The sequence below is a fragment of the Bos indicus x Bos taurus genome, chromosome 8, assembly GCF_003369695.1.
Source record: "Bos indicus x Bos taurus breed Angus x Brahman F1 hybrid chromosome 8, Bos_hybrid_MaternalHap_v2.0, whole genome shotgun sequence".
Classification (NCBI taxonomy): Eukaryota; Metazoa; Chordata; class Mammalia; order Artiodactyla; family Bovidae; genus Bos; species Bos indicus x Bos taurus.
In genome coordinates, this window is record NC_040083.1 from 60,021,349 (window position 1) to 60,037,164 (window position 15,816).

The 15,816-nt window shown below is 43.7% G+C and overlaps 2 protein-coding genes across 2 annotated transcripts; both read right to left on the reverse strand.

Moving 5' to 3' along the window:
- Window positions 1–8,180: 8,180 nt before the first annotated feature.
- LOC113897846 (olfactory receptor 13C7-like) lies at window positions 8,181–9,137 on the reverse strand. Its single transcript, XM_027550807.1, has one exon. The coding sequence runs from the start codon at window positions 9,135–9,137 to the stop codon at window positions 8,181–8,183; it is 957 nt and encodes a 318-aa protein (XP_027406608.1).
- A 5,369-nt stretch (window positions 9,138–14,506) lies between these two features.
- LOC113897848 (olfactory receptor 13C7-like) lies at window positions 14,507–15,466 on the reverse strand. The gene has a single exon (XM_027550808.1). The coding sequence runs from the start codon at window positions 15,461–15,463 to the stop codon at window positions 14,507–14,509; it is 957 nt and encodes a 318-aa protein (XP_027406609.1). The 5' UTR covers window positions 15,464–15,466.
- Between the last annotated feature and the right edge of the window lie 350 nt (window positions 15,467–15,816).

The window sequence follows — 15,816 nt, forward strand, 5'->3', positions numbered from 1 at the left end:
CTGAAGGCAGTCTCTATTTGTTTCCAAGAAAAAGGAGCAATAAAATTAGAAACTACTTTGGGGTCATAGAATATCAAATTTATACTGTTTAAATGACAATTCTGATTATTTAATGCATTTGATCAGAGACAGTATACACAACACATTCATTTAAGTGGTTCTATGTGCTATATGGCAATTGATCTCATTAAACTTTGGTCAGAAAAATGACTTTTAAGTTTGCTCCATGTTCTTCCAATTTGTGCTAGGGACTAGGGAAATCATTAGCTGTGAATACTCTGTTTCTCCAGATCATTTTCACAGAAAACATATTCCTATTGTTCCCAAGACCTCTTTTCCTCATGAGCAATGCAAACTCCAGGGTTATCCATTCATCTGTCTGTCCAGCCACCTGTCTTGTCTATCCATCCATCCATCCATCCATGTTTGAACATCGATCCACTCATCAAAACGCCTGTTGATCACCCGGTATATGAGTGTGAGAATTCCTGTGAGGAACAGGGGTGACCCATGGCCCAAGCACCTGTCAGAGAGGGTAAGCAGAAGGATTTTGGAGGGGCTAGGACATCCAAATGGGCATGCAGTGTAGAACAGGGGTCATGAAATAATCCTTAAGTGGTGTAGAATCTAGCTTGGCTTTTAAGGACAAAGGACACCGAACATGGAGAGAGAACTTGGGCAGGCCTCCACAGTAACTTTGTGATCTGGAAATGCTGTTATGTTCCTAATAGTTTGAATCTGATGTTCTGCGAAGACAGACAGAGGACTGTCTCCAGAAATCCACAGTGGGTCACAGTTTCTGGAAATCTAGTTTTCTTGGATAACTAAAACAACGATTTTTTCCAGTCTTGAATATGTTTGACACATAATATGTAAATTTAAGGTGTACAATGTGTTACTTTGATACATTTATATATTGTAATATGATTGTTGTCATGATATTTATCATATCACGTGATTATAGTACAGTATTGCTATCTGTATTCATTATACCATGCGTTAGATCACTGGGGTATTTACTACTTGTTGCAAGTTGTAGGCTTCCCAGGTGGCACTGGTGGTAAAGAACCACTTCCTGCCATACAGGAGACGTAAGAAATGTGGGTTCGATCTCTGAGTCAGAAAGATCCCTTGGAGGATGGCACGGCAATCCACTCCAGTATCCTTGCCTAGAGAATCCCATGGACAGAGGAGCCTGGTGAGCTACAGTCCATAGGACGGAAAAGAGTCAGACATGACTGAAGGAAAAAAAAAGTCTTCCCTGGTGACTTCGATGGTAAAGTATCTGCCTGCGATGCAGGAGACCCAGCGTCAGTCCCTGGGTTGGGAACATCCCCTGGAGAAGGGAATGGCAAGTTTGTACCCTTAAACAACATCTTTGTTATGTTACTATTTTTTTTGTTGTTGTTATCATTCCCTCTTCATAAATGTCCACTCAGGAATCAGTGGACACTGATAGTCCTTGAATCTTTTGGCTGAGCTTCTAGGTACGTCATTCAGACTTATATCCTGTCACTGATTATGCCCCCCAAGTAATCTAGTCCAACTCTGTCTCCCATTGTAGATCTTTCTCTGCACCACACTGATGCATGGTTTTTCGGTTTCAATTTGATTTCCTCTAGTGATGAAGAGCCCACTACATTCCTAAACAATCTCCTCCATATTTTCAGAGCTCTAGAGTATTAGAAAATTCTTTTTCATATTGAACCAAGCAGGTAGTTTTCTAAGTTTTTCTTGTCCATATGATGGTTGTCAGTGGTCAGCTTCCTTTAAAAATTGCATTGAATTTGTGCAAATACATCAGGTCTTTAAGCACAGAGATTTGGGCTGCATTCTAACCTGCTGTGTAGACTTCAGTGCTCCTTCCCTCTCTTAGACTCTCAGGTTACCCTCTTCTGCTTTGGAATTGGAACAGATCAATGATGTTCAAACTCTTTAAGAGAAAGAATTTTTGTTTCCTTAAATTCAGAACCCCCACTCCAAGTATATAGTGGGCTTCCCAGGTGGCGCTATTGGTAAAGGACCTGCCTGCCAATGCAGGAGACATCAAAGACATAGTTCCATCCCTGGGTTGGAAAGATCCCCTGGAGGAGGGCATGGCAACCCACTCCAATATTCTTGCCTGGAGAATCCCATGGACAGAGGAGCATGGCAGGCTACTGTCCATGGGGTCACAGAGAGTCAGACATGACTGAAGTGATTTAGCACAGCACACATCACACCAAGTATAAAGTAGAGCTGTGCTTGTTGAAGTGGGCCAGGAGGGCTCAGAAAGTCTGGGTTGTTCAGCCCATGAGGCCTGCCAGAGACCAGGCCATTGACGAGCAGCTCTCAGAAACTGTTTTCATTACAGGCAATATAAATGGCACCTCTGGAGTATAACAGCAGGACAGCTGCAGCCATTTCTGTGGCTATAGTGTGAATGGTGCTCCCTGGAGTTGTACAGAAGAGGCTCTGAAACTGTGGGACCATCTCATCCTAGGGGTGTCTCTGAAGTTAGAGGAATCCATGAAATGAGACAAAAGTTTCAGAGGCTTCTTGCCATCTAGGTTTTTCTAACCCGGGGTTTTGAATGGCCCTTGGTCTTTGTGATATCACTGAAATTGTTTCATTTCCTCCCTTCCCAACCCCCAGGCCCTTCAGAAAATCAAGTCAGAAGCTGGAAATATCCCTGTGCTGTTAAAAGGTTGAGGATTACTCTTATAAGAACCCTCACTTACCTTTTTTAGGAACCTACTGGGAAAGGGTCCCTATGGTCTGGGAACAGTACATGGGCCAGAAATATCATCACTAGTTTGAAAGGTCCAGGCTGAGATGTCCAGCTCTGATGAGAAGAAGGGGTGAAAGCCAATTCCTCCCACTCTGTCTTACTTCTGTGTTTTAGGCAAACTTTCTAAAGGAACAACCAGTCCATGTAGAAGGCAATTTGAAATCAGAACTGCAGTTGGGACTATTGTGTTCCCTAAAGTGATTAAAAGTTCGGAAATGAAAGCATACAAAGTTAGGGAACTTTTTATACTTTTGGGACAATGTCCCCAAGATCCAATTATGCTGAAAGCACTCCAGGAAAAGCTTCTTTTTCTCATTCCTTTGTTCCTGCTGGAACTTTCCACTCTGAGGCCACTGAAGGGCATCAGGGGAAGCATTTCCATGTGCTGCTTGAATTTGTACAAACTTCAAAATGTTTTAACTTCTTGAAATCAGCAGCTTGGGAGAGAAGAGTTATTTAGGAATACTCTGTGTTCACAGCATTGTGGAATCAGCCTCTATGGACACACTGTTTCTAAACCAAGTGCTCAAAGTCATGATTTGTATGCTTGGGGGATCTTCCACCCAGAGCCATGGGGAAACTTCAAGGAGGAGATATTTTCTGGCCAGGGAGAGTAAGGGCGAATTTACACATGAAGAGACAGGCAACGGATGGGAAAAAGGGACTTACCATCCTGGGGATGGAGGTTGGCATGGGGCTTGGGCTTGAATATTTCTTCCACAGCCTCAGTATGTCATATGTGTGAAAAACATCATGGGACAGGAATCTGGGATGTGATAGCAGCCTTTAAGATGACCCCAGTAATTCTTTCCTACTGGATTTCATGGCCTTATGTAACTCTCTTATATAACCAGTTACCTTTAGTAACTGCTTCTAACCTAAAGAATGAGTCACACACAACTGAGCAACTGAAAATCAACGACAGGACATGGTTACTTCTTCTTTTACAAATTAGCCCTTCAAAGATAGGAAGACAATAAGTCATTACAGATGTGCTCAGTTACACTGAAGATGTGAGCCTGAACTAAGCACAACCATCTACAATAACTCAACAAATAATAGAAATTAAACAGTAACTCAATAAGTATATAATAAAATCATGACCAAAAGCTATCCTGGCAAATCAGACTCTGCCATCAGTCCAAGAAGCCCAGGGAATCTCAGGCCCTAGATGACCTACTTATAAGAGGAGCTTTTCACTGTTATTTATGGGAAAGAAATAGTAACAAATACAAGAACAAGCACCCGATGGGATACATCTTCCTTCTATAATGAAGCTGCTAGAAAGTTTACTAGACAAATTTGTGGCTTGCCAATAGCAGTCACTATAAAAAGTCTGTATATTTAGACAGACAGACAGATAGTTAGTAGTCCACTTTTTTGGGTAGAATCTACTCACAGTGAAATGCATAAATCTTAAGTTCATTGCTAACCCAATAAAATCAATCCATAGAATCACAGAATGGAATGTAGTTGCCAGTGACCAGGAGGAGGGGCAAATGTGAGTTACTTAATAAATGGGTATAAAGTTCCAGTTTAGCAAGATGATTAAACTCTAGAGATCCATGTACAGCATTGTACCTATAGTCAACAGTAGTGTAATATACACTTAAAATGTTGCTAAAAGAGTATATATCATGTTGTGTTCTTAACCATAATAAAATAAATCTTAAGTATATCATCCAATGAGGTTTTACAGATGTTCACACCCATGTAACCAAATCTTATCACTACAGAATGTTTACAGCACAACCAAGAGTTTTCTCATGCCCCTTACCAGTCAGTCCTCATTATTATGATTATTAGCAGTCTCCTAATATTTTTCACTCTTTGTAAAGTATTACCTTTTCAGAAACATCAAATAGATGGAATCATGTGCAAGTCTTTATATTCAGAATAAGGTTCTTAACATCTGTCATGTTTTTACATTTTTTTTAGCTTGTCCCTTTCTATTACTGAGTAGTACTTCATTAAATGAACATCTTTGTTTATCCTCTCCTTCTTGATGGACATCTGAGCTGTTTCTAGTTTTGGCTGTTATGAATAAAGCCATTATTAACACTTTCATACAAGTCCTTTTGTAGATGTATATTTCAACTTTTCTTGGCTAAATATCTGAGAATGAGATTCTGGATCATAACACAGGTTTACACTTAGTTTTCTAAGAAATGGATAGGTCTTTTGCCAAAGCATGTGTAATATTTTACATTCTTATCATAAAAGGACAAGATGTCTCATATCACATCCTTGCCAACATTTGGTGTTGTCAGTCTAAAATTTTAGCCATTCTGATAATGTGTAGTGGTATCTCATTGTTGTTTTCATCTGCAACAGCTAGGGCCTTAGCTTTCAAAAGGCCACTATGTCAACTGTGTTGGGCCAGCTACTTCTGGATGGTGCATGATGTGGAAGGGTCAGTGGAACCCATAATCGTGATTCCACAGCAGCATCTACTTTGGTAAATGAGCCCCTTGGTCTGATGAGATTTTATGCAGGATTCCATGCTGTTAAATCAAACCTTCCATGAGCTTTCAGAGAGTGATATTTGCTAATACCCTACAGAGAGGAAAGATGACTTATACTCAGAAAAGGTGTTGATTTTAGTCAAGGTGAGTCTCTGTCCCTTCCAGAAGGAAAATGGTCTAATGCAATCAGCTCACCACCAGGTGGCTGGTGAGTCTTTTCAAATGAAGGTTGGTCTCTTGCTGCCAGTTTGAATATTCAGCTGCTGAAGTAGCTACATCAGCCTCTGTGAATGCGAGGCCCTGGTGGTTAGCCCATAGATAGCCTTCTGCTATCATGGTTACTCAGTTGTACCAATAACAGAGGTTGGATAATATCAACTTCTTGAATCATTTTATTGTTTGTTGAGCCTAGTGGGGAAGATGGAGACTCTGAAGAATCTCCTGGAACATAGAGTGTTAAGGAGGTGAGAGATCCCACACTCAGCTTCAAATAATTAAATACTATGATAAGACATTGCTGTGTTCTCTTCAAGGCACCATCCCACAAGAGAAAGGAACCATAGGTTCAGGGAAATTCACAGGTGGGGGTCACCTGAGATATTCTGTAGGCCCCCTTCATTGTGAGAATGAATATTTTTCAAGCACAGAGGACACCCAGCTCTATGTGGGAGGGCAAAGATTTGAACCTAGACCTCCTGTAATACATCAACCCCTAGACATGTTCCAAATTTACGGGTGATAGAATCGACAGAGAGCAAATCCACTGTAGCAGGAATGGATAATTGATTGCAAGAAGCACTACATGTTGACTTCAGAATGATTATTTCAAGACTGATTTCTAAAAGACTTTTGCAGTGCACAAGGCCTGGCACTCTGCACTTGCACAGGAAAGAGCGTATCTATTTCACACCAGTTAGTAATCATATTAGATGTGACTTTTATTACCCCCCTCAAAGCAAGTAACAATCTAGATTAGTGAAAAATAGAATCTAGTATCAGGATGCAGGGGTGTCCTTTGGAGGCAAAAGTGCAGTAATGTGGCCAGATTGAGGGGAAAAAGGAAACCAAGAACTGAGAACATAGGAAGATGCCTTCATCTCCTGTCTTTGCTCTTTGGCTGTTCTTTTATTTTTGCAGACTTGTTTTCTGTTTAACACTCTCTGCCAAAATAAACTTTAGTCCCTATCTAGACTTAATATCTACATTAACTATATATTATACTATAGAATATATATTGGTTTATTATGTACAGTTAGTTCCCCAAGACATATGTTCAAACATGATTTCCTTGTAGCTCCCATGTTTGCATGTTATAGATTCAGTGAGTCTTTGAGCACTAATGATAATCCCCAAAACCTGGCAGAAAGAACCTGCTTGTTCTAGACAGAGTTAGCATCAGACAGCACAGACCTGGGTCCCTCATCTCTGTGGATGAGGATGAGGGGTGATGGGAAAATGCCCAGAGAAATTGTTGGTTCATAAGCTAGAAATCTAGCTAAAACTGTGCTGCAATAATAAACTGAAATTGATCCAGTTAAGTGTGATTTTGAACTGTGTCATGAAGTTCCCTCAAAGGAATTATTTAACATATTTCATTAATAATAAACACTGTTCATTTATTAATTGAGAGGCTATTCTTTGCTGGCCACTGTGCATTTTTAATATATATGATGCCCTGTTTTAATTTATTCCCCACCATAACTCCTTGGGGTTGGTTTAATCATCACTGTTTCACACATTAGAAAACCAAGAGTCTATGATATTAAGTCATGTTTGTAATGTGCCAGTCGAGTGTAATGTCGAGTCAGGGGCACTCGATATGAGTCTGGCTTCACAGTCTATGCTTTTAACCACAAGGGTTGTTACAGATAGATTTTTTAGCAGCTGGTGCCCATGTCCAATCCAAATCTTAGACGTGATCAAGTATGACCACGGAGGTTTGGATGGTCGCAAACATTAATTCCAGGGAAAGGAAAGGACTCAGAGTATCACTGTCCCAAATGGATATGAGTTTGAGCAAACTCCAGGAGGTAGTGAAGAACAGGGAAGCCTGGTGCACTGCAGTCCATGGGGTCACAAAGAGCTGGACATGACTGAGCAACAGAACAACAACAATAATTAAATACAGACTTCTATAATATTTGCCCTTGGCCTGCAATATCTAATTTCAGTTGGTGTTGAAACAACTCTTCTGCAAATCTGGATATGAATAGATGTGCTCTATGTACAGAGGAGAAGAAGGAGTTTCCAAAAATGGGCGCTGGGATTTTATATTTGGGATATAAAATTGGCTCTGAGAAACACTCTGAGCCCCTGCGGTGAAAAGGGGGTTAAATATTGTCATTTGGGATGTTTTGGTTTTGGTAATTTTCCAAAATGGCAGATTGGGTTTTGGTTTGGACACCAGTTAATCAATGACTTTTCAGAAAGGAAGTTTAAGGGGGGGGGGACTTATGTATACCTGTGGCTGATTCATGTTGATGTATGGGCAGAAACAAACAATATTATAAAGCAGTTATCCTCCAATTAAAAAGAAATAAATTTTAAAAAGAAGTGACTTTTCCTCACTGCCATGCTCCCCATTATACAGTGAGCAGAAAACAGCATGATTACACGTACAAATTGGAGCTAGTCTGCACATGAACAAAGAAAGAAGCACTTTTGTATAAAGTTTTAATTTTTTTTTCAGAATAAAATAAATTGTAATAGTTACTTATCCTTGCTTCTAGGTGATTTAGCATAGCCCCTCTTCATTCTAAAGACTTGATGTTCCATTTTCAGATATTCAGAAAAGCCCTATCTATATGTGCATCTTGGGGATCAGTCTTGTGATGATACTGTTGTGGAGGGTCATGGAGCCAGTCTATACTTACCAAGTGGCCATTCCCTAGGGGATCTCCTGTGTGCAGAGAACTGCAAGGTACACTCACTGCTCTCTCCCGCTGTCACCTAGGGAAGCATTTCTGACTCACTAGATTCTTCACAGTGACCTTCACATCCTTGTTTCTCAGGCTGTAAATGATGGGGTTGAGCATGGGAATCAGCACCCCGTAGAAGAGGGAGATGAGCTTGTCTGAAACATCCTGGTTATCTGCCCCCAGGGAGTCCTTAGATTTGGGCTTCCCATACATGAAAAGAATAGTCCCATAGAAGATGACCACCACAGTGAGGTGGGCAGAGCAGGTAGAGAAGGCCTTTTTCCTCCCCTCAACTGAGGGGATCCTCAGGATGGTGGTAAGGATGAAGATGTAGGAGACAAGAATGAACAGAACTGGGACCCCCAGGAAGATCACATTGGCCACCCCCATACTGACCACATTGATGGAGATGTCAGCACAGGCCAACTTCAGGACAGCCAGGATCTCACAGGTGAAGTGGTTGATGACATTGTCCCCGCAGAAGGGTAATTGTACTGCAAGAGAGATCTGTACCAAGGAGTTAGCTCCACCAGCCAGCCAGGAGCTGGCAGCCATGGACACATAGACAGCCTTTCTCATGACCACAGGGTATCTCAGGGGGTTGCAGATGGCCACGTAGCGATCAAGTGCCATCATGCCCAGAAGCACACACTCTGTGGCTCCCATGGCAAAGGAGAGGAACATCTGTATGGCACAGGCTGAGAAAGAGATGGTTTTCCGGGGAGTAAGGAAGCCATCTAGGACTAGAGGGATGGAAGAGGTTGTGTAGCAGATGTCCAGGAAGGAGAGGTTCCCCAGGAAGAAGTACATGGGCGTGTGCAGGCAGGAGTCAAGGATGGTCACCAGGATGAGGACCCCGTTGCCCAGTAGGATCACCAGGTACATGAGCAGGATGAGCACAAAGAACATTTTCTCCAGCTTCGGCTGATTCGACAGCCCCAGCAAGACGAATCCTGCCACAGTGGATTGGTTGGCCAGTTTCATTTTAAATTATCTCTTCTACCCTCAGGAAAACTGAGGACAGGAAACACATATTTATGGGGATCAATATGTACTTCCAGAACTTATAATTAAATTTGACCTTTGACATGCTAACTTATAGTATTTGCATCTAAAGGATGAAATTCACTGTTCACTAAAGTTACCTTAAAAGTCAGGATATATTAAATTTAGAGCAGGAAAAGTAGACCCTGGAAATCTAATTAAACCATGATATATGATAGAATTTTAGCCTGATCAGTAATGTTAACTCACTTGAAGAAAGGGATGTGTAAGGATGGATCCCCATGAGGACTGTAAGAGAGGAATTCTGAGGGTGTGCTGCCTGATCCAGGCCTGCCTGTCCCCACATTGTCCCTGCAGGTCCTTGGGGGCTTCAGGCTGTCACACTTAGTGATGCTGACAATTGCTATCACCTCACTCACTTTCCTGGCTCTAATTCTGTGCTTGTGTAATACTTTTCTGATGATAATTTGGCTCCACATGGAGTCCTACACAGAATGTGGTGAGCAGAGGCCAGGAGTATTAGGGTCTGCTTAGCATCAACATTAGTTGCTTGGTGCCTGGCTAATACTTCATTTCTTGTGAGTCTGGTTGGCGACCTCCCTTTGTTGCACTGTCAATAAGGAGTTTCTGGTCAGAAGACCACTGCCAGTCCATATCCCCTCTCTCTACCCATGGCCTTTGCCCCCAGAACTGCAGTTTCCTCAGGCTTTACCAGCTCCTGGGGCTGGGAAGCAGGGACAGGGTCCAAGGACAAGTGTCCATCATGCCTCCAAGTATGAGCATCAGTGACTTTTGGACCAAGCTCCATGCTTTTGGAGCGGTTTTGTAAGTCACAGCTCCTAGCTCAGGTCCTTCTATTCCTGAGCTGATTAAAGCCACTGCAGTGCTATGACAATGCTTTCTCCCCCACAGAAAAAATTCTACCCAGCTTTGCAGAAGAGTGGCTCAAAGGAGACATGCAAGTAGGATGCACTTCAGTCACCATAGAGCAGTAGGTCTAGTACATTAGAGAAAATCTCAAGCCTGGAGTTCTCACACTAAAGATGAAACTAAAGCTCAGTGAGGATAGGGCTAGGTTGGAGCCTGGCTCCTCACCTTCTCCCTTCATCTCTCTGAATGTAGTTTTGCTCCATTCGTGCCAGAGCAGGTCTACTGAGGAGCAAAGGACTGATTATGAAGTCTTGGTCATCCTCACTTCCCCAGGACACTCATGTGAAATAGAGGTGTCACACCTTTCTCCAAGACATCTGCCTCATAGCAGTGTGTCCCTGGGCTTCATTCACTGCATCTGTGACTATTACACTGGTGCTGGCTGGGGGAAATTGGGTGGGAGAAACCAGGCAGAGTCTCAAGCTACCCTCATGCAATTATTAGAGGAGATTAACTGTAGGTGTCAGGAACATTTGAGAAAATGACTAAAGAGTGTCAGGCTAGGCAGGAATGTTGTAAAATAACTGGTCTTGCCTCTTTCGCCTCCATTGTGTAAATACTTTCTATGAGACCCAATTTTTCCAATTGCTCCTTTGAATACCTTGAGTTATTTGAATACCTTGAATACCTTGGCTCCCACTCCTTGATCAGAGATCCTCTATTGTTGGAAAGTTTTCCTTTAAACTGAACAGAAACTTCTTTTTTCTAATATCATCCCCACTCCTCAACCCTGCTCTGTCCCAAAGTGGGTCTAGGCTTCCAGGCCGTGCCTGCTCCCTTCCCTTTAAAACCCTTCAGAGAGATGGAAGCTGTGACCAGTCCCCACTCGTGCCACCTGTCCTCTGCTCCCCACCAATCTGAGGAAGGTTTGGCCACAGAGAAAAACAGGTCTGCGCCCACGTGGGGATGAGGCCATGGTGGGGACAGGAGCTCACCTGGGCAGGGAAGATGGCTGGGAGGTGATGGCTTGAACTGCCTGCCCTGACCATCCCCTGCTGGTGAGGCTGTGCCTGGAAGCATGCAGCAAGTTCGGTGTAGCTGCCTTGGAGCCGAGCAGTCCCTTCAGAGTTCACAGCCAGTGAATGAGAATTGGGCCTTGGCCGTAGCTGCAGGGGCTCTGATTGCTCCCTTCCCTGGCCTTGTCCACCTGCAGTGAGCTAGCAGGAGGGAGAACAGCTCAAGGAACTGCTTTCTGAGGTCCTGGCGGTCATGCTCTTCGCCCCAGCCCTCTCTCCAGAGGTTCTGTCAAGGAGCCATGGAGCAATCTAGAGCTCTAGTTGTTCGGGGCCAGTTTTAATCCCAGAAGCAATTTAAAGTTTGGTGGAGGCCTCACAGGAGTGTAGGGCCCGTGTTCCATAAACCCAATTAGATAAGCTGCAGACAGCTCTGTGTAAATCTCAACTCACTAATATTCCTTAGATTAAGAAGTTTCCGTCCTTGCCTTGCTGACTTTCCTGGGAGGAGAGGAGAGAACTAAGGTCTGATTGTGCTTTGACCACAATGGTATCTATTAAAGGGGACTCTGCCCTTGTCTCTGCAAGGCTAAAGGTGGTCATCCCTCTGCTCCAGAGGTGCTGGCCCTCCCTGCAGTCCCTCAGCATCATACTGAGCTGAGTGAGGATTACAGGCTAAAGCAGAGGACATGAGGGGCCAAGAGAGCTCTGGGTTTGGTGAAAGAGCAACAGGGTCATGCTGTAGGTGGAAGTTGCTCCAGAGTTACAGGCCAGGCAGGTGACTGGCTTCTGGATAGTTGGAGATCTCTGGTGGCTAGGAACATGGAATCTTTCAGGTAGTCTCACCGGGGGCCAGTGAGGTGAGTCAGGTGGTATGGGACATGACAAAGCCTGCTTAGGAGGCCTGAGGATGGGGTGTTTCCCTTAGAAGTGGATGAGGGGGAAGGCTGGGAGGAGGTGAGGAGCTTTAGATTGAAGCCTAATCTCTATCAAAAGCAACTGATAAAGACTGGTCTTAGTGTGTGTGTGTATATAACTGATCACTTTGCTGAATATCAGAAACTAACACAACCTCGAATATCAACTATACTTCAATTTAAAAACGAAAATCTGAAAAGGGGGTGCTGAGTCACAGGCCCCTGCAAGGGTAGCCTCGTGAGAGCCATGTTCTTGGGGAATACCTGACCTTGATTAGTGGTGAGCACGCTTCTGAAAATATAAAAACTGACTGCTGATTCGTTTACCTGAAAGTCAGATGTAAGCATACGTAGGGGAATAAGAGAAGAAATGTGTAGTATTAAAAAAAAAAAAGATTTGTTTTAAAGAGAAGTAGGATAATTTGCTAATAAAAAGATCCTAAGTACTAATGCTTCATTAGTAAGATGAAGGAAGTTGCAGTCCGAGTTCTTTCTATATGCTTGTCATCCCTGCAGGCATCATAGTCCCTGTTAGTACACGGGAAATGCAGAGGTCTCATCATAGAGTGTGGGTTCAGCCCCCTCCATCCACGCTTTCATCATTTTCATAAGGACTGAGAAGAAGGGGCCCTAGAGCCCCTGCCTGGGGATCTCTACCACCCACAGGTACAGGCTGGCATGGTTAGGGTTATCTCTTAGGGAAAAGTGTCCCCATCTTGGACCTCGCAAAGAAGTCTACCAGCCACACGCCCCACGTCTCTCTGAGCACAAGAGGTGAAGGTGGGCAAGGGAAGGTTGAAAGTTAATTGGGGAGCGAAGTCTGTGTGTCTTATTGAGCACCTGTGTGCTGATTAAATTTTAGGCACTACAACCCAATATATCTGTAACTATCAGGTCCATATGAAGGCTGTCACAGGCCTGGGGACTCTCAGAGTTCCCACCCCACAACATGTCAAAATGTACCTACATCTCATTATAAGTTTTTGTGGTAAATCTGAAATAATTTTTCTACTTCTGTTATTAAAACTATTTGACTTACAAGTGACTTATTTAATTTGTAATTCTATGTCTTCTCAACAATAATCATTAAAGCCCAGGAGTTCCTATAGAAGTACCTAAGTACCAAGTGTTTTAAAATATGGCACGTGAATACCGAAATTTACCCATTACTGTGGTTGACATATATTCCCCTTTATAGGCATGTAAATATACAATTATTAAGAGATTTTTAAGAGTTTTTAATTTAATTTATTTTGTTTGTAGTTAAGAGCCAACATATTTTCCAGACATCAAACATCTTTGTCCTCGGATAAAACCTCATAGACCTGATACCGCACTCATATGCCCAGGGTGTTGCCAATGCTCTGAGTTGGAGTAAAGACACTCATACAGTAAATACAAATGAAGTTCCATTCATAGAACTGAAAAGTAAGAGAATCGAATTTAGCAAGTTGTTTGTAGGGGATAATTTTTTCTTTGTCTGAACAAAAGGAATTTGTTGAGTTACTTTCCTTGGGAGTCAGGCTGCAGGAAACACTTGAGAAGAACGTGCTCTGGGAACCCCACATGAGGTTCATGTATCAGTGCCGAGACTGACCATTATTCTCTGTCCCGGGTTGGGTCTCCCAGGAAGTCGGCTCTGGTGGGGAGATTTTCATGCAGGATGCTGACTGGGGAGTGCTGCTAAGATCAACACCTGTGGAGTAGGGGGTGGGGAAGGAAGCAGGGCTGAGCAGAGGAAGAACTCTGTCATGAGGAAGCTCTCAGGGTGGGATGGCTCTTTAGAGTCATCCCCATCAGAAGCAAGGAAGATCAGGACTCTATATTGACAATGACCAATCAGTGGATGTGTGCTGCCTCTGGGAAGGGAATGTGACTTTGGGTGAGTAAACTCTCTTGGACCAAGGGCAGGCCAGCAGAGGGACTCACTGTCAGCACTTTGAGCAGCTGAGGCTATGAGAGCTTCAGCCTGAGGTAGGTGAGAGTCGGGTCTGAAGGAACACCGCACATCCACTGTATACTCTTTATATACAGAGATATATTATTTGTTTATTTGGCCATGTCAGGCCTTAGTTGCAGCATGCGAGATCTTTGTTGCATCGTGTGGGATCTTTCAGTGTGGTGTGAGAGCTGTCTAGTTGCGGTGAGCGGGCTTAGTTTCTCTGCCACATGTGGGATTCTAGTTCCCGGATCAGGGATTGAATCAGTGTCCCCTGCACTGGCAGGTGGATCCTTAACCACTAGACCACTAGGGTAGTCCCCCACTGTACACTCTTAACTAATACTTCCCAATGTGTACTATGCATATGAATTACCTGGGGAATTTTGTTAAAATGTAGATTCTAACTCAGTAGGTCTGGAATGGGCCCCAAGATTCTACATGCCCAATAAGCTCCCAGGTGTTGCTGATGCTGCTGCTCCATGGACCATACTGTGGGTAGCATGGCTCTAAACTGAGTTTGCCCCTCACCTGGCATTACTTCGCATTGGGATTTTCAAGTGACAGTCATCAGAGTGTGCAGATCATATCATGGGACACATCCCACAATCACTGAGTGGAGTGTTTCTGAACCACGAGGTTCTTCACAGCAGCCTTAACATCTTTGTTCCTGAGGCTGTAGATTATGGGGTTGAGCATGGGGGTCAGAAGTCCATAGAAGAGGGAGATGAGTTTGTCTGCAAGTTCCTGTTTGTCTGCCCCCAGAGGGTCCTTGGATTTGGGCTTCCCATACATGAAAAGAATAGTCCCATAGAAGATGACCACCACAGTGAGGTGGGCAGAGCAGGTAGAGAAGGCCTTTTTCCTCCCCTCAACTGAGGGGATCCTCAGGATGGTGGTAAGGATGAAGATGTAGGAGACAAGAATGAACAGAACTGGGACCCCCAGGAAGATCACATTGGCCACCCCCATACTGACCACATTGATGGAGATGTCAGCACAGGCCAACTTCAGGACAGCCAGGATCTCACAGGTGAAGTGGTTGATGACATTGTCCCCGCAGAAGGGTAATTGTACTGCAAGAGAGATCTGTACCAAGGAGTTAGCTCCACCAGCCAGCCAGGAGCTGGCAGCCATGGACACGTAGACAGCCTTTCTCATGACCACAGGGTATCTCAGGGGGTTGCAGATGGCCATGTAGCGATCAAATGCCATCATGCCCAGAAGCACACACTCTGTGGCTCCCATGGCAAAGGAGAGGAACATCTGTATGGCACAGGCTGAGAAGGGGATAGTTTTCCTGGGGGTCAGGAAGCCATCCAGGACCAGGGGGACTGAGGAGGTTGTGTAGCAGATGTCCAGGAAGGAGAGGTTCCCCAGGAAGAAATACATGGGTGTGTGCAGGTGAGAGTCAGACACAGTCACCAGGATGAGGACCCCATTGCCCAGCAGGATCACCAGGTACATGGACAGGATAAGCACAAAGAACGTTTTCTCTAGTTTGGGGTGGGCAGAGAGGCCCAGCAAGACAAACTCTGTCACGCTGGATTGGTTGGATGCTTCCATTTCAATCTCTCTTTTTCATCTCTAGGAATACTGAAGGCAGAAAATACATGTTTGATTTCTAATGGCTTGCTTATGTCAATACAGGGGGATCATAATATGTATCATGTCTCTAATTTTAAGCCTACACTGTAGGATTCAACTAAAAAACCACTTATCTAAAAGCCAGGTTGTGTTTCAGTCAAAATCATGAAGAACAGACTAAAAATCTCATGAAACTTAATAAAATGAAGGACATTTTTGTGTAGTCAATGATTCCTAAACCAATGTCCTATGTCTATATATGTTGTGTATATCCAGAACTTACCTGCAAATCAAAGGCTTCTGAATAACTTTCTTTGCCATGTAGTTGGGGT